At 42.2% G+C, this 18,345-nt stretch overlaps 1 protein-coding gene and 1 non-coding gene across 2 annotated transcripts in view; one reads left to right on the top strand and one right to left on the bottom strand.

Annotated features, from left to right (window-relative positions):
- USP39 (ubiquitin specific peptidase 39) overlaps positions 1–18,345 on the top strand; it is a 32,410-nt gene continuing 14,065 nt past the window's right edge. Inside the window, exons 1-9 of the mRNA XM_038561559.1 lie at positions 1–297; positions 2,764–2,833; positions 5,155–5,249; positions 6,413–6,549; positions 7,995–8,147; positions 13,395–13,620; positions 14,896–14,973; positions 16,562–16,629; positions 17,108–17,296. Coding sequence (XP_038417487.1) covers positions 42–297; positions 2,764–2,833; positions 5,155–5,249; positions 6,413–6,549; positions 7,995–8,147; positions 13,395–13,620; positions 14,896–14,973; positions 16,562–16,629; positions 17,108–17,296 — 1,272 coding nt within the window. The 5' untranslated portion in view covers positions 1–41. The remainder of the gene's footprint in view (positions 298–2,763; positions 2,834–5,154; positions 5,250–6,412; positions 6,550–7,994; positions 8,148–13,394; positions 13,621–14,895; positions 14,974–16,561; positions 16,630–17,107; positions 17,297–18,345) is intronic.
- On the bottom strand, positions 7,897–8,024 carry LOC119864031. The gene has a single exon (XR_005372831.1). It is a non-coding gene; the product is annotated as a small nucleolar RNA SNORA35 (small nucleolar RNA).

The following is an 18,345-nucleotide window of genomic DNA, read 5'->3' as shown; positions in this document are numbered from 1 at the left end:
GTGCCTGGAGCCTGCGCAGAGAGACCGGGCCGGTAGAGGAGATGTCTGGGCGATCCAAGCGTGAATCTCGTGGTTCTACCCGCGGCAAGCGCGAGTCCGAGTCGCGGGGCAGCTCGGGTCGCGTCAAGCGGGAGCGGGAAGCCGAGGCGCCGAGCTCCCGGGGCAGTCCAGTGCGTGTGAAGCGGGAGGTCGAGCCGGTGAGCGCGCGCGAGGCCCCGACGCCAGTCGTCCCGGCTGTGCGGGTGAAGCGGGAGCGCGAGGTGGACGAGGACTCTGAGCCTGAGCGGGAGGTGCGAGGTGCGCGGGGCTCGGCTGGGCGCGGGCTCCACTCTCGCTCTCTCCTTTTTCCATTTCCAACCTTCCCTGGGGGTGGGGGTGAGTGGGGAATTCACACTCCCTGGTGTCCGCGACCGGACTCGACTGCCTTGTGGGGAGGACGGTACTAGTTGTCTAAGACTGTAATTTTGCCTTCCGGTCCTGGATATCGGTATACGGTTATACTTTAATAGTAGCTCTTAAACTTCTTGCTTAGAATCCTTTGTTTGGGGCAGCCCCGGTGGCGCCCCGGTTTAGCGCCGTCTTTAGCCCAGGGCGTGATCCTGGAGACCCGGGATCCAGTCCCACGTCGGACTCCCTGCATGGAGCCTGCTTCTGCCTCGGCCTGTGTCTCTGCCTCTCTCTGTCTCTCTCCTGAATAAATAAATAAATAAAATCTTAAAAAAAAATCCTCTGTTTGAACTATATTTGTATTACATATAGAGTCCGGAATAGCACCTTGCTCATAGAGAGTGCTTGATAAATATTCGTTGAATAATTAATTTCAGGATATTCTTTGATTTTTTTTTTTGAAGTGCCTTGTCAGCTTCATGTTTCCCTTTCTTTGGAAGAGACGTTGTTTCTTAGGTATTTTGTATAGTTGTGATAAGATTGTTTTTTCTGGGACACACTAGAATCCCATTTGTTCTTCTGGTTTATCTTTTTTGTTTTCGTTTTGTCTGTCCCTTTTTATTTTTATTATTTTTTTAAATTTTTATTTATGATAGTCAGAGAGAGAGAGAGAGATTGGCAGAGACACAGGCAGAGGGAGAAGCAGGCTCCATGCACCGGGAGCCTGACGTGGGATTCGATCCCGGGTCTCCAGGATCGCGCCCTGGGCCAAAGGCAGGCGCCAAACCACTGCGCCACCCAGGGATCCCTCCCTTTTTTATTTTTATGATGAAGTAGATCACAGGCACTAAGATGGACCGAATATAATGCACAAGTATGGTTTAAAGGAGAGTGAAAACATACATCCTTAAATTTGCCATTTGTCAAGAACTGTGAAGGATTTGAGATTTTATTTGCAAGCTGCCTAGGTAGCCTGCCACAGTTTTCTGGATGCTAATGAAGGCCGTGGAGTTTGTAGTGTCATTCTCCACGGTGCAGTTTTTTGTTTTTTTTTTTTTTTAAGATTTTACTTATTTATTCATAAGAGACATAGAGAGAGAGAGGCAGAGACACAGGCAGAGGGAGAAGCAGGCTCCATGCAGGGAGCCGGACGTGGGACTCGATCCTGTGTCTCCAGGAACAGGCCCTGGGCTGAAGGCAGACGCTCAACCGCTGAGCCACCCGGGCTACCCTTGAAGGGAACTTATACTCACAGTGGAACTCTGGGCTTACAGAGTTTTTTATAGTGGTTTGTGAACTTGCCTCCTATTTGCTCTGTGGGGAGATCCCTGTGTCTGTCTTCCAATGCTGTTTACTACACATCTCCTTAACAAGGTAGTCTGAAGGCAGATAGTGCCTCTGGTCACAATATGGACAGAAACATGAGAGACCCATGGACAATTGTCTCCTAATGCTATCACCATTAGAAGTGGTACATAACCAATACCTTAGAAGCTCCCATACGCCCCTTCTCAATTGTATCTACCTTCTTTACTTGCTTAGGAATTGACTGTTCTGAATTTTTTTCTAATAATTTCTATTTTTAGTTGTATATCCCTAAATACTACTAGTTTTACTTTGTATTTGATATAAATGGAATCATACTATATGTGGTCTTCTGATTTGCCTTTTTTTACTAGCCATATTTTTGAGGTTCATCCAAATTGGTGTTTATGGCTACATAGTGTTATATTGATGATATACCAAAATATGTTTATCTGTTTTATTTGTGGTGGATATTTGATTTGTTTCCAGTTTGGGCCCTTTCAGATACTGCTGCTATAAATATTTTTAGTAAAACACTTCCGGTGTACATATGCAAAAGTTTCTCTCAGGTTTATAAGTAGAGATTGCTGGGTCAAAGGTTCTCAGCTTGATCTTGCTGTACTGTTTCCAGGAGGTTGTAACAGTTTATACTTCACCAGCAGTACATGAGCATTTCTATTGCTCTCTGTATTTGCCAACACTGGGAATTTTCTGATTTTATTTTTTCCTTTCTGGTAGGTGTGAAGTGGTATATCATTGCACAAGGAAATTGGCATTTTCTTGATTGTTAACAAGGGTTATATTCCTCATTTTCTGTTGGGTTGTTGTTTTCTTATTGCTTCACCAGATTTCTTTATGTAATCTGCAAATGAGTCCTTTGTTGGTTATATGTGTTTCAAATATATTCTCCCAGTTTGGTGCTTGTTCCATTAGTGGGCTTTTTGGTGTATTCCTGGGTTACCTGTGTATGGGTTCATCCTGTTTAGTTTTTCTCATTTTTTGGTTTGTACTTGTAGTTGACCCTGAGTACGAGTTTCCCATTTTCACAGCCTGTGATGATTTCCCTTTCAGCAAAGAATGGCCGTGTGGATTCTGAGGATCGGAGGAGCCGCCATTGCCCGTACTTGGATACCATTAACAGGTTGGTAGGACTGGGATGCTGAAAGCAGCAAAAAACATTGGAATCTCTGCAGAAAATTCTTCGAACTGTACATCAAAAACACATTCACAAATTTTATCCCTTTTAAAGCTTTCTGCCCAGAAAATTGTGCCTCCTGCCATGTTTATTAATCGTTACCTTTTATTTATTTATTTAAAAAGATTTTATTTATTTATTCATGAGAGACACACAGAGAGAGGCAGAGACATAGAGAAGCAGGCCCCCTGTGGGCGACCCGATGTGGGACTCCATCCCAGGACCTTGGGATCACGCCCTGAGCCGAAGGCAGATGCTCAACTACGGAGCCACCCAGGTGTCCCCAATCCTTACCTTTTAATATAAAGTGTCAGAGGGCATTTTCTTTTTTTAGGAGGTGCATGTACATAAAAAGCTTTTAGTTTATTTTGAATCTGTTTGATGGAATATATATGGTGTCCTTAAAATGACAGTGGCAAATTTAAGTATTTTTTTGAGTACTTACTACATGCTAAGTACTACTTTAGATGGCTGGAATTTAGTAGAGAAAACAGATAAAAATATGTCCTAAAGCAGAAGTAGTTACTTTATCCTTGTTTCATTTCTCTGATCCCAGATGGCATCTTAAGATGTTTTTAAATTCATGCCTTAAGATAGTACTGTTTAATATATAGATTAGATAAGAACTTCTCTCCGTAGTGAAATGACTATAAGGGCTATTTATTGTGGCAGGTGCAAGCCATTTATGGCTAGAGAGGACTTGAAACATGACTTGAGGAACCGAGTTTCAAATTCTAATTATTTTAAATTTATTTATTTATTTAAAAAATATTTATTTATTTATTTATGATAGACAGAGGCAGAAACACAGGCAGAGGGAGAAGCAGGCTCTATGCCGGGAGCCCGACGCGGGACTTGATCCTGGGACTCCAGGATTGCGCCCTGGGCCAAAGGCAGGCACCAAACCGCTGAGCCACCCAGGGGTCCCCTATTTATTTTTTTAAAGATTTTAAATTTATTTTTTCGTGAGAGAGACACAGAGAGAAGGGCAGAGACATAGGCAGAGGGAGAAGCAGGCTTCCTGCAAGGAGCCCAATATAGGACTCAATTCCGTATCGGGGATCACGCCCTAAGCCAAAGGCAGATGCTCAACCGCTAAGCCACCCAGGTGTCCCTAATTATTTTAAATTTAAATGTAAATATTAACTTGTGGCTATTGCCTCCTTTAATGGACAGTGCCGCTTTACTGGGACCATTACCAATTAATTAGAGTTAATGTTTGAGGAGAAATTTCTTTGTCACCTGTGGATTTAATGGAAGTAAAAGTTTTCTGTCCCCCCCCCCCCCCCAAAAAAATGTTTTTTGTCCCTTAACCTGCCCTGTACTCATATAACATTACTTTGCAGTTAAATAAGTACATCTATTTGTAGGTATTCTAATATTCAGGCTTCCCATTTATTTTTATGGACAAAAATCGATTTTTCTTTTATAAAAGGATTTGTTCACTCTTGATGTCTTTTCACTGCCTCTCTCTCTTTTTTTTTTCCCTAGAGAAGGGGGTGGGCAGAGGAAGAGGGAGAGAATCTTGAACAGGTTCCACACCCAGCACAGAGCCTATGTGGGGTTAGATCTCACAACCCTGAATTATGACCTGAGTGAAATCAAGAGTTGGGACATTTAACTGACAGAGCCAACCAGGTGCCCCCCATCCCTAGTCTTTTATTTATGTATGTATGTATGTATGTATTTAGTATTTATTTACTTTTTAAAAAGATTTTATTTATTCATGAGAGAGACAGAAAGAGAGGCAGAGACACAGGCAGAGGGAGAAGCAGGCTCCATGCAGGGAGCTCAACATGGGACTCCATCCCGGGTCTCCAGGATCACACCTCAGGCTGCAGGCGGTGCTAAGCCACTGCGCAAGTGGGACTGCCCCATCCCTAGTCTTTTAATTTGGAATGTTGTTGGGGCCCTGTTGCTTTAGTCCTACTTTTTAGCTTTTCCTCCAGAGAAAGTAACTGCAATAGAAGGTTTTCTACTGGTTGTAAATTTGAAAAAGAAAGAGGGTCATTGGCATTGTATGTCTGGTAGAGATACCTTGACATTGCTTTGGGAATTGGTGTGTAGGGGTGCTATATTAAATGTCTAGGGGAGGAATAATGTTCCTCACAGTTTACATATGGTCGTTGAACTATCTCTGAAGGATGCTATGTGATGTTGTGGAATGTGGAGCCAATGCTGCTTCACTTGGGGGCTTTCCTAGACATCTCTCCCTATTAATTGTTTTTTTTTTTTTCTTTTTTTCTTCTTTTGTTTGGCTCTTTTAGGAGTGTGCTGGACTTTGACTTTGAGAAACTATGTTCCATCTCCCTCTCACATATCAATGCATATGCCTGTCTGGTGTGTGGCAAGTACTTTCAGGGTAAGTAAATGTTGTATATTATAAACTTTCTAAGTTTTCAGTGCTAGCTACAGGTCTGCTCCAGAGAGGTTTTTTACTTTCTTTTAAAGAAGGTAAGCTGCTACCAGGAGTCACATCTGAGAATATCTATCTTTATTCCCAGGCAATTGGGATAATCCTAGGAAATCAATAGGAGGTTCTTCGGTCAGAACCTGTGTATGTATGAAAGGGAAGAAAAACTAGTTGAGGCTTTGTAGGAGGTCTTAAAGGCTGTGGGTTTTTGAATCTCTCATGTTTTCTGTACTCATGTCTTATTTTTTATTTTTTATTATTTTTTTTAAATCCTTTTGCTCTGAGGGCTTTTTCATCCTATTCTTTTCTGGAACTAGTCAATTCATTCAGACCAAGCACATGCTATGTACAGTATGCTGGAGGATTCAAAAGAAACATAAACTACATTCCTTGCTCTTATAAAGAGCTCATAGTCAAGGTTAACACATAAAACAATAAGCAAACTATAAGATCATAAGGATTACTGCTGGACTGTGTGGCAGTGAGTATGGATAAGGACTCTGGGAGTTAAAATATGTAGAGATCAATATTAGCTGGAGCATTTGTGTTTAATTCATGGAGGAGGTCAATGTGGGACTTGAACTGGTAGGACATAGAAGATTGAATGGGTTAAGGTAGAGAGACTCTAGAAAAGAGTGGCATTCTGAACAAAGTTACATAGGTACAGGATTGTCCTGAATGTGGGTGTTTGGAAATGCAGGACTGAATGATGATGGATATTTGTAGTTGTACATGTATATATGCATATCTATGTATGTCTGTGCATGTATTATATATAATCTATGCGTAGGTAGTCTTACTTTTAGATAAAGTGGAACTAGCTCATACACAACTGCATGCACACACACATTTCACATTTATGTGTATGAAATTAGTTTCCCTAACCAATGGTTTATGCCATCCAGGGAATAAAGTACTAATGTGCTATTCTTTTTTCCTCTTTTTTGTGATGGGACAAGTTCATGTAAGAGATTCACTGACCAATTGGTATAGTACTTAGTTTTTGCTGGTATTAGTGTGTTCCAGTACAAAGTTATGAAAGGAAAATCAAATCTGATTTGTGTCTCTCTGGCATCTGTCCTACTCTTACAGCCTTTCATCCTTCCTTACAGGCCGAGGTTTGAAGTCTCATGCCTATATTCACAGTGTCCAGTTTAGCCATCATGTCTTCCTCAACCTCCACACTCTCAAGTTTTACTGCCTTCCAGACAACTATGAGATCATCGATTCTTCCCTGGAGGATATCACAGTATGTGTCCATGAGGGTTGATTTGGAACTAGTTCTCTTGGGAGCCATCCCAGGGCTCCTGGGGATCTGCCCCACCTGAGGTTACGGAAGAATCTCAATCCCTTGGGCTTGGAGAGGCTTCTTTTTCTTTGGGAGGAACCAGGGAGACTCTAGTAAGAAGATCAGGATTCATAAATGTGGTCTGATCTGTAGCCTAGCTGTTATTTCTGCATTTAATGTTGAGAATTAGGACTAAAGAAATATGGCTACTTTCTAACTTTAGGACTAAAGAAATATGGCTACTTTGTGAACTATATTAAGCTTTTATACTTTGGAATAGGGATGTGAATTGGGCCTGGTGTAGGACAGTGGATATCAAGCTGCATACCAGCTCCTGGCTACTTTTGATATGATGCGGCCAGAATGGCCAGTGTATCCCATATGTGGGCTCTGGTGTGTGATCTGTGCCAAGAGTCCCTGTATTTTTTTTTTTTTTCCTTTTTAAAGATTTTTAAGATTTACTTACTCATGAGAGACACAGAGACAGGGCCAGACACCTAGGCAGAGGGAGAAGCAGGTTCCCTGCGGGGAGCCTGATACAGGATTCAATCCCAGGACCCTGGGATCACAACCTGGGCCAAAGGCAGACCCTCAGCCACTGAGCCATCCAGGTCACTGGATGGAGCCATCCAAGAGTCACTGTACTTAAGTGGAGAGCATGGAAAGTCTTCTTGGGTTTGATTAATGTTGAAACTGTTGATTATAATTTTCCTTTTAAGCAAGTGTCTACATACACATGTTGACTGCTCTGTTCATTTTTAAGGAAAGCTTGGTGTTCAGAGTTTTGAAACATTATTTATGCTGCTTTTATAAGTTTTATAGGCCTATTAACAATTGAGGTTAAAGTAGTTCTAATACTTGGAGAAAGAGAAACAAATAAATGCAAGGTTTTAAAATGAATTAGTAGAAGACCTCTGTTCAGCCCTTTACATAATGACCCTTGTAACTCTGGGACTGGGGAAGGTTCTGTTCCTGCCCCTCTAACCACAGAGAATTCATGAGATCTCAGGTTTGCATTACTGCTTCTGTGCTGGGCCTATACTGGCTCTGTGTGAAGTCCCATGTGAGATTCTGCCTCCTGCTGCTTGCAGAAACTTGAGTGTCCTCCAGCTTCTGACAGTCATTTAATTTATCATGGAGTTGGCCAGACCTGGGGCTTGAGGAAAGACCTAGGATTCAGTGATTTTGGGTTAAACACAGAGATCCCTTTCTACATTAATAATGTGGAGAGGGCCTGTTCCATATTACCTCAGCCTTTATACCTATTGTTGGGAGCCCTTTGGGTGTGTGGTGAGGCATTCACAACCAAAGTGTTTCCTGTTTCTGGCAGAAATTGCTATTTCAGATATATCTTGTGAACTCTGTAGCAGTCCTGCAACAGCTTGGAATTTTCTTTTGCTTTGCAGTATGTGTTGAAGCCCACTTTCACAAAGCAGCAGATTGCAAACTTGGACAAGCAAGCCAAACTCTCCCGGGCATATGATGGTACTACTTACCTGCCAGGTATTGTGGGCCTGAATAACATAAAGGCCAACGACTACGCCAACGCTGTCCTTCAGGTAGGATCAGGATGGGAACAGTGGGGGAGGGAGAGAGGTAACCTGGGAATACCATGAAGTTTAGCCAAGAAATGACTCCTTTCTGTTATGATCATTGGTTCTTGAAGACATCAAGTCTTGCTGAGGACTGTACTTGACTATTTTTTTTTTTTAAGATTTTATTTATTTATTAGAGAGAGAGAGGGAAAGAATGAGTGGGAGAAGGGAGGGGCAGAGGGAGAAGGAGACTTTCGGCTGAGCAGGGAGCCTAACACCAGAACTGGATCCCAGGTCTCTGGGATCATGACCTTAGCTGAAGGCCCACGCTTAACCAGCTGAGCCACTGAGGCGCCCCTGTACTTGAGTGTTCTATATCAAACAGAACATTTCTGTGTCAGCTCAAAGGGCTGCTGCCAGATGGTGAGGCCTCTTCTAGCCTCTGGAGTCAGTGGCCTCTGGAGTTTTCAAGGAATGAAGGATAGAATGTGTGTATGGCTTGGGAGTACCAAATAAGAAACATATGTGCAAGATGGGGTGTGTGTGTGTGTGTGTGAAATAGTGCAGATGTTCCTGTGCTAGTTGTCTGATGTCTTGATCCTGCTCTTAAGCTTACGGCTTGAACTGAGGAATGCAGAAAACCAGAGTTGTCTTATTTGCAATTAAGGTTTGTTTATGTAGAGGCGCCTGGGTGGCTCAGTAAGTTAAACATCTGCCTTTGGCTCAGGTCATGATCCCTGGGTCCTGGAATGGAGCCCTGCATCTGTCTCCCTGCTCAGTGAGGAGCCTGTTTCTCCCTTTCCCTCTGCCTGCCACTCCCGCTGCTTGTGCTCTCCCATTCTCTGTCAAATAAATAAATAAATTCTTCAAAAAAAGTTTTTTTTAAAAAAACTGAGTAATATTATGCATTGTAGGATGGTTAGAAAATGTTGATAAACACAAGAAAATTAATAATTTTGCTTAATTGACCAAAATTAATTAAAAAAACAAATATCTTTTTGGGGGTAGAAGATATAGAAAGTTTAAAGTGAAGTCTTCATTCTTCCCTTTCTCTAGTAGTCCATTATGGACTGGTTTAAAAGCAAATTTTGAAAGAGGCATCTGGGTGGTTCAATTGTTTGAGCATCTGATTCTTGATTTTGGCTTAGATCATGATCTCAGGGTTGTGAAATTGAGTCCTGCCTTCGGCTCCCTCCTCAGCGCTGAGTGTGCTTGAGATTCTCTCTTCCTCTGTCCCTCCCCCTGCTCATGTGCTCTCACATACCCTCCCTCCCTCCCTTCCTCCCTCCCTCCCTTCCTCTAAAATAAAGAAAAAATTAAGAAAAAGGTATATTATGAAATCATTACTGGGATACTTCATTTTATTGCACTTTGCTTTATTATACCTCTCAGAGGTTGTTCTTTTTACAAATTGAAGGTTTGTGGCAACCCTGTGTTGAGGAAGTCTTTTTTTTTTAAAGATTTTATTTGTTCATGAGAGACCCAGAGAGAGAGGCAGAGACACAGGCAGAGGGAGAAGCAGGGTCCATGCAGGGAGCCTGATGCGGGACTCGATCAAGGAACTCCGGGATCATGCCCTGGGCCGAAGGCAGACAGACACTCAGCTGCTGAGCCACCCAAGCATCCGGAGGAAGTCTTTCAACACCAATTTTCCAATAGCATTTGCTCGCTTCTTGACTCTCACATTTTGAGAATTCTTGCAGTACTTCAGGTTTTTTATTATATTTGCATTGCTGCAATCTCATGATAAAACTTTAGTGAATGAGGAGTTGTTTCTTACGGATGAGTGAAGAAAGTGGTTTCTTGAGGTGGAATCTACTGGTGAAGATGCTGTGAGGATTGTGGAAATGACCACAAAGGATTTGGAGTATTACATAAACTTAGCTGATGAAGCAGTAGCAAGGTTGTAAAGGATTGACTCTAATTTTGTAAGTGGTGCTGTGGGTAGGATGCTATCCAACAGCATTACATGCCATAGAGAAATTGTTTATGAAAGGAAGATTCAGTTGTTACCTTATTTTAATAAACTGCCACAGTCACCCTAGCCTTCAGCAACCTGATCAGTCAGTAGCCATCAGCATGGAGGCAAGACCTTCCACCAGCAAAAAGAGAGTGACTCACTGAAAGCTCAGGTGATGGTTAGCAATTTTTTTTGTTAGAGAGAGTGTGAGCATGAGTGGGGTGAGAGGAGGGACTGAGGGTGGGGAAGAGACAGAATCCTAAGCAGGCTCCATGCCCCTTGGGGAGCTTGACATGGGGCTCAGTCTCACAATCATAAGGTCATGACCTGAGCCAAAATCAAGAGTAGGATGGTTAACCCACTGAGCCACCCAGGTGCCTGGATGGTTAGCATATTTTAGCAATAAAGTATTTTTAAATTAAGGTATGTATGTTGTTTTTATTTTTTAATTTTTTAATTTTTTGTATGTTGTTTTTATAGATAGAAGCTATTGCCTACTTAAAGATTACAGTGTAGTGTAAACATAACCTTTAGGATGCATTGGGAAACCCCAAAAGTTCATTTGACTCTCTTTATTGTAGTATTATTTATTGTGATGGTTTGAAACCGAACCTGTGATACTTCTGAAATAGGCTTGTACGTATTCTTGTGCAGCATCTTTAATAATTATATGTTAATCCATTTTGTGGATGAATTGAAGCTTAATCATCACCTCTGTGTTAGTGTATTTAAGGCATAGGAGGGGACAGTGGGGAGACTGGGCTATAGGATGTTTGTAGCAATTCCCATACCCATCAACAACACAAAAGAGGATTCATCTTGCATTGTCACACTTTCCTCCCCATTTTGATACATTTAATGTACCTTTCCTCATTAGCTTCTAAAATTGATTATTTACATTTTTTAGTGTGATGTTGGGATGTATGTACTCATTTTTCTATTGGTGGTTTATTTCATTGAGCTTTAAGAGATATATATTAGTTTTTTTTGGTAGCATATATATATATATATATTTTTTAAGATTTTATTTATTCATGAGAGATAGCGAGAGAGAGAGAGAGAGAGAGAGAGAGAGGGGCAGAGACACAGACACAGGCAGAGGGAGAAGCAGGCTCCATGCAGAGAGCCCGATGTGGGACATGATCCCGGGACTCTGAGATCACGCCCTGAGCAGAAGGCAAACAAATGCTCAACCGGCGGGCCACCCAGGCATCCTATTGTATATGTTATAAACATTTCCTTCCAGTTCTTAGGCCTTTAAACTTTGCTTATGGTATTTTTGCATAAAGAATTTGGGTAAAAAATTATGAAGTTTTTATTAGTTTTGGTGTGTGTGACTGATGTCATGCTTTAGACCCTGGAAAGGTCAAATTCTTAGGTAGAGAGAGACTTTGCTTCTCTTATGGTCTTTCATGGCTTTGTGAAGACTTGGAAGATGAACAGAGGATTTGAAGCCTGGCATTAGCCTTGACTTTGTGATGGGTTTTAGTTCCCATGGGAAGTTTTTATTTATAAAATAAGGAGATGAACAAACCCTTTGTGATATTATTGCTGCTAGAATGGGATTGAATGATGAAATACTCCATCTGGAGGCTGAATAGTTTCCTCTCTGACACTTACTTTTTGTATTGTTGCTGAAGCCCCTGAGCAGCCTTCCTCCAGAGCTTGGAGAACTGAGAACTAGGACGAACTTTATCCAGATTGCTTTCCTTTAGATAGTAACTCATTTTTTGGTAATTATTCTCTAAGCATGAAGTTCTTCTTTAGCTGAGCTCAGTTTGCAGGGGCTTTCCTGATCATGTCTATTGTTACAGTACTCCCTGTGTCTGGAGTTGTCCTGAGTTGTCTTCCACTAAGACACCTGGGTTTATTGTGTCCAGCAGAAACCTGTCCTCCTTTCTAAATGGATTACCTTGCCAAAAAAGTTGTGCCCATAGTAAGCACAGTACTGGTAAGGATTCACAAACCAATTAGGAGGGGACTGTGGGGAGACTGTGTCTATTTAAGGTCTCTTCTGTGGTCTCCCTCCCAGTTTTGTAGTTCATACTAGTGAACATGTATTTCTTCCTGAACCCACATGGCTAGTATTGATCGTTCTGCCTCATGAGGTAAAATGTATTTTTGTTTTCCTAAATCTTTTGACCATTTCAATCCTATTTTTTTTTATTCTTTATTTATTTATGATAGTCACACACACACACAGAGAGGCAGAGACATAGGCAGAGGGAGAAGCAGGCTCCATGCACCGGGAGCCCGACGTGGGACTCGATCCCGGGTCTCCAGTATCGCGCCCTGGGCCAAAGGCAGGCGCCAAACCGCTGCGCCACCCAGGGATCCTGACCATTTCAATCCTAACAGAATCAGTCCCTTTTATGTATATGTTCATTTTGTGTCATGTTTCCATAGAATTCATTTTTATTTCATTTTGTTTATATTTATTACCACTCTCTCAGTAAATACCACATTTGGGAAAAACACCGGATTTTAAGATAATTTACATATTATTTCATTTTATTTTATTTTTTAAAAAGATTTTATTTATTCATGAGACAGAGAAAGGCAGAGACATAAGCAGAGGGAGAAGCAGGCTCCCTCTGGGGAGCCCAGTGTGGGACTCAATCCTGGGACTCCAGGATCATGCCCTGAGCTGAAGGCAGCTCAACCACTGAGCCACATGGGCATCCCCATATTATTTTTATGTACAATGAAGAGATGTGGGATTTTTGGCCTCCAGGTAGTAATCTGTACCCTAGCCAAATGGAGTATTTAGGTTTCTAGCTCTCAATTCCTTGAATCCAAAGATAGTCACAGGCCTAATTAGAGTAAATAAAGGAAATTATTTTAAAAAGCTGGTCAGTGGGGGCATCTGGGTGGCTCAACCAGTAAGCATCTGAGAATAAAATCTTAAAAAAAAAAAAAAGTTGGTCAGTGAATAGGGCCTTAAATACTTTTTTTTTTTTTTTTTTTTTAATTTCTTTGGGGCACCTGGCTGGCTTAGTTGGTGGAGCATGTGACCCTTGACTTGGGATTGTGAGTTCAAGCCCCATTTTGGGAATAGACATTGCTTAAAAAAAAATTAAAATTGTAACAAAACTTCTTCATTATGTCTATGTCAGTTAAGTGTCTACAGAACTGGACTTTATGTGAAATAGTACAGAGTTGTTTCTATAACATGAACTTTAAACCTGAGCATTTCCTTCTGCCTCTTGAGGGCCATCACAGGCCCAATTCTAGTAGAAGAGCTTGTTTCTGAGGTTGTGTGCGGGGCCCTGCATGGGGGTTCTGGATTAATTGGAGTGTTCTACTTCTAGGCTTTGTCTAATGTTCCTCCTCTACGGAACTACTTCTTGGAAGAAGATAATTATAAGAACATCAAGCGTCCTCCGGGGGATATCATGTTCTTGTTGGTCCAGCGTTTTGGAGAGCTGATGAGAAAGCTCTGGAACCCTCGAAATTTCAAGGCACATGTCTCTCCCCATGAGATGCTTCAGGCTGTTGTCCTTTGCAGCAAGAAGACTTTTCAGATCACCAAGCAAGGTAAGAAATGAGTCCTTCATCTTTTCTAATGGTAGGGCAACAAAACCAGTTTGATGAGCAAATTTACTTGCACTTGAAGTGAACCTTGTTGTAACTGGGTGTGCTTCTAGTTGATAGCATGATTGCGTTCCTCATTCCTTTCATCAGTCTGCCCTGCTCAGAATCCTGTGACTTCATCTGGATAGAAAGTCTGTCTTATTTGGTAAACTAAACTGTATGGCTGAGGGGAAGATGAGGAGGCTTTGAGAAAGGCACCAGCTCTTAAGCACTTGCCGTGTTTGCTTCTCATTTTGTCATTCTGCAGACTAGATACTCCGATGACCTATTTTGACTCTTCATCCCTCCTAAGTACAACTAGTTATTGCCATGTGAGTAGAGAGGACACTCTGTAGCTCTTAGCACCTGGATCTCATACAACATCCTCTCGCCTCGTGTCTGTTTATTCACCATCCTTTCGTGCTGCTAGTAGGTTTTAGAGCAACAGGGATAAGCTGCACAGTTTTTTTCTTCCAGGAGCTCCTATTCTAGTTGGGAAGGTAGTTGTGTAAAAAGCTGACTCAAGGGTATAAGTGCTATGATAGATGAAGTGAAGTATGCTTTGGGAGGGGGCATAAAGCAAGGAACCCCAGCTGGGCACCTGGGAAGTTGGCCAGGGTCAGAGTGGAGGAAGAGCTAGCTGAGTTCTAGGCACAGTGGAGATAGGTCAGGGCTGGGCATTCCAGGTAGCGAGGATGCTTCCAACAACGTGGACATGCCCGGAACAGATGGAAGGCTGCCAGTAGCCAGGTGCCTAGAGTCCAGGGGACAGTGTGAGAGCTGAGGTGGGAGGGAGGGACTAGATCATCCGGTTTAGGTGCTGCAAAGAGGAGCTTGGGTTATACCCTGACAACAGTGGGGAGTTAGTGAAGGCCTTTAGGCCAAGATGTGACATCAGACTTAAGTTTTAAAAACATGATTCAGGCTGAGGAGTGATTTAGAGGGGAAATTTAATACTGGCTTTTGGTGGCTGGTGAGATACAAGTTTGAAGTAGAGATGATAATCAAAGGTACTAGTTGGGTCAGAGAGCCCAAGGAGAGAGTGAAGACTGGAAGACTAAGGGCTTGACCTTGAGGAGTGCCAGCATTTACTGACCAAATAAAGAGGCAGCCAGGGGAAGGAATGGTGAGGCCTAGAAGGAAAGGAAAACCAGGAATGTGACATCATGCCAGCCAGTGCATGGTTTGTGTTATACTAATTTCCAGCTTTGACGTGTCCCACCCTTCCTTCTTTTCCAGGGGATGGAGTTGACTTCCTGTCCTGGTTTCTGAATGCTCTGCACTCAGCTCTGGGGGGTACAAAGAAGAAAAAGAAGAGTAAGTCATTTTCTTTTGTAAGAGCTCTTTTCTGTTTACTTTTTTTTTTTTTTTTTTAGATTTTATTCATTTATTCACGAGAAACACAGAGAGGCAGAGACATAGGCAGAGGGAGAAGTAGTCTTCATGCAGGGAACCTGATGCGGGACTTGATCCCAGGATCATGCCCTGAGTCAAAGGCAGACGCTCAACGCTGAGCCACCCAGGGATCCCTGTTTGCTTGTTTTTACGGCACTTTGCAACTTCCCATCCTTTTCTTAACTGTTTATTTTTTTGTGTCAGGGTAGTGTCTATGTACACGTGAACTAAGCTTTATTCCTGAACAGGCTCCTCTCCATTTAAAAAAATTAGGATATGGTTATTATCTGATGGCATGCTTAGTTAATACATGGAAATGGTTACAATTGCGCTCTAGAAATCCTGATCCAGTTCTGTGCTGAGGGGCTGGCAGCATTTTGTCAACTGGTAGTCTGGTAGTGCAAGAGTTAATGTGAGGAGGGCTCACTGAGCTGTTTGCGTGGCTTCTAAATTGGTGAAGCAGAGTAAAAGCTAGTTCCTCCCCCTGAGCCTGTACTTGGAGAAATGAGGCTGTCTTCCAAAAAGATTCCCAGTCTTCAAGTCCTCTATCCTTAATATCCATGTTGGCATTACAACTAGACGGTTTCCATGAATGCCAAAATTAACCGTTAGCTTAGAGACTGCTGAGCTAGATGAATAATTTTGGAGACCTAATGCAGTTTTTTTCTTGTCCTTTTTTCGGTTCTGCTGGTGTTGATGTTTATATTGATGTGGAATTGTGGGCTGGCGTTCTTTCTACTAGGTTGCCGTGCCACCTCTGCTGGATGTCTTCAGCCTGTGCACATCCTCTGATGAATTCTGTAACTTGTGTCCTATCAGGATTCTAGAACCCTGTTGTTCTTTCTCATTGCTTTGGTTCTCTTCTCTGTCCTGTCCCTTAGTCTGCATTTCTTTTATTTATTTATTTTTTAAAGATTTTATTTATTTATTCAGGAGAGAGACATTGAGAGAGAGAGAGGCAGAGACACAGGCAGAGGGAGAAGCAGGCTCCACACAGGGAGCCTGATGGGGGACTCAATCCCGGGACTCCAGGACCATGCCCTGGGCCGAAGGCAGTTGCTAAACTGCTAAGCCACCCAGGGATCCCCTCTGCATTTCTTTTATGTCTAGTGCAAGGTGGATTCCTGTCTTCCTTTGCATACAGCGTATGGTTATGGGAAATTCTTTGGATCTGTCTTACTTTGCTTATGAATTTTTTTGTGATAAGTCTCTAGGCCTTATAAATCATTCATTCATTTCAAACACACTTAATTTTTCTCTTATGGGCCAGACCCTGTGCTGGAGGGTCAAGGGGCATCTTGTGGAGAAGACAGACATAAAATAATTACTTGCACAAATAATGTAAGGTACCATGGTGGTATATGTTACATAGGTACTTCTGTGTTTAGTGAGAGCTTTAGGTCTTATGCTAGAAGATGCTGGTTTATTTCAGAAATTTAGAAGTTAGGACTATATTTTTGAAATGCTTTCCAACCTGACAGAATTTGCATTTTGATTTCCATTTGTACAGCTATTGTGACTGATGTTTTCCAGGGGTCTATGAGGATCTTCACTAAAAAGCTTCCTCATCCTGATCTGGTGAGTTGAACCTCAACCTGACTCTTGGCCTGATTTATTTTGCCTGAGAGGATTTAGGGTTGACAAAGAGAGTCTTAGAGAGCTATCAAGGCCCGTTGCCCCAGGATGAGGTTCTGTACAACCCTGCCCAGACAGTTCCTTAGATTCCTGTCACACCGGTGTGTTCATTAAGTTTGGAAGTTAGCCACTGGGTGGTGCTGGCGTGGTTTTTCAGAAAGGTCAGATGAGCTTTCTAAACCATTTGGAAATATTTTAAAAAGTCCGATATTTAAGTTAAATGTCTTTGGAGATGGACATCCATCGGTTTTTGCATTACCCTAACCAGGTGGTGCTGCCCATGAAATGTGCAGTCTCTTGGGTACCCTTTTCATTTACTTACAAACAAAAGGAAGTAAACGTAACAAAAACATTTTCTTTTCGTGTGATGGTCTCTACTGCTCATTCTCCTTCCCTCCTTTATCTTCTCCTTCATTTCTAGCCAGCAGAAGAAAAAGAGCAGCTGCTGCATAATGATGAATACCAGGAGACAATGGTGGAGTCCACCTTCATGTACCTGACACTCGATCTCCCTACTGCTCCCCTCTACAAGGATGAGAAGGAGCAGCTCATTATCCCTCAGGTGCCGCTCTTCAACATCCTGGCCAAGTTCAACGGTATCACTGAGAAGGTAGCCCATTTGCACAGCTGCCTGCTGATGCCCCTTTCTCGGTTGATTTTTTTCAGTTTCTTTTTATTTTTTATTTATTTTTTAAACATTTAAAAAATTATTTTTATTTATTTATTCATGAGAGAGAGAGAGAGAGGCAGAGACACAGGCAGAGGGAGAAGCAGGCTCCATGCTGGGAGCCCAATGTGGGACACGATCCCAGGTCTCTAGGATCAGGCCCTAGGCTGAAGGCAGCTCTAAACCGATGAGCCACCCAGGCTGCCCCCAGTTTCTTTTTATACTTTGAGGTCACCATGTGTGTGGAATGCATTTATCATAAAACATATTATCTGTATTGAGGTTCCCAGACTCCATGCTGTTTCTAGCGGATTACCCCAACTCTTAACTTGATTTGCTGTGCCCTTTCTTGTACTTCTCATATGTTCCTTTAATCCATCTGCCTCTGGGTAGGTTGGAGAAAGGAGGGGATATTTAGGACAGTAGATGCTCAGAAAAGTAGGAAAAACTCCCATCTTTTAAAAAATGTAGTGTCAATATTAAAGTGGAAAAAAACAGCCAAAATATAAATAAAGTGAAATAACTTATTCTGTCACATTACTTTTTTTTTTTTTTTTTTTTTAAGATTGACTTGAGAGAGAGAGCATGCGCACATGTGCATGAGCAGGGGAGGGGAGGAGCAGAGGGAGAGAGAATCCTGAAGTAGACTTCCTGCTGGGTGCAGACCGCATGCAATGCAGGGATCGATCCCAGGGCCCTGAGATCATGACCTGAGTCAAAATCAAGAGTTGAATGCTTAACTGATGGACCAGCTAGGCACCTCTATGATACTACTTTTTATGAAGTTAAAAGTATCTTATCTATTGAATTAACTGTTTCTTGGTTTAATTCCCTTTTTCATGCTAGACAGATTTAATCCTTTTGGTTCTTTACTGGAAGAATTTTTTTTTTAGATTTTATTTATTTATTCATGAGAGACACAGAGAGAGGGGCAGAGACACAGGCAGAGGGAGAAGCAGGCTCCATGCAGGAAGCCCGATGTGGGACTTGAT

Source organism: Canis lupus, chromosome 17 (genome assembly GCF_011100685.1).
Source record: "Canis lupus familiaris isolate Mischka breed German Shepherd chromosome 17, alternate assembly UU_Cfam_GSD_1.0, whole genome shotgun sequence".
Classification (NCBI taxonomy): Eukaryota; Metazoa; Chordata; class Mammalia; order Carnivora; family Canidae; genus Canis; species Canis lupus.
The sequence above is the reverse complement of the archived record's forward strand: the minus strand, read 5'-3'. Positions and strand labels throughout refer to the sequence as shown.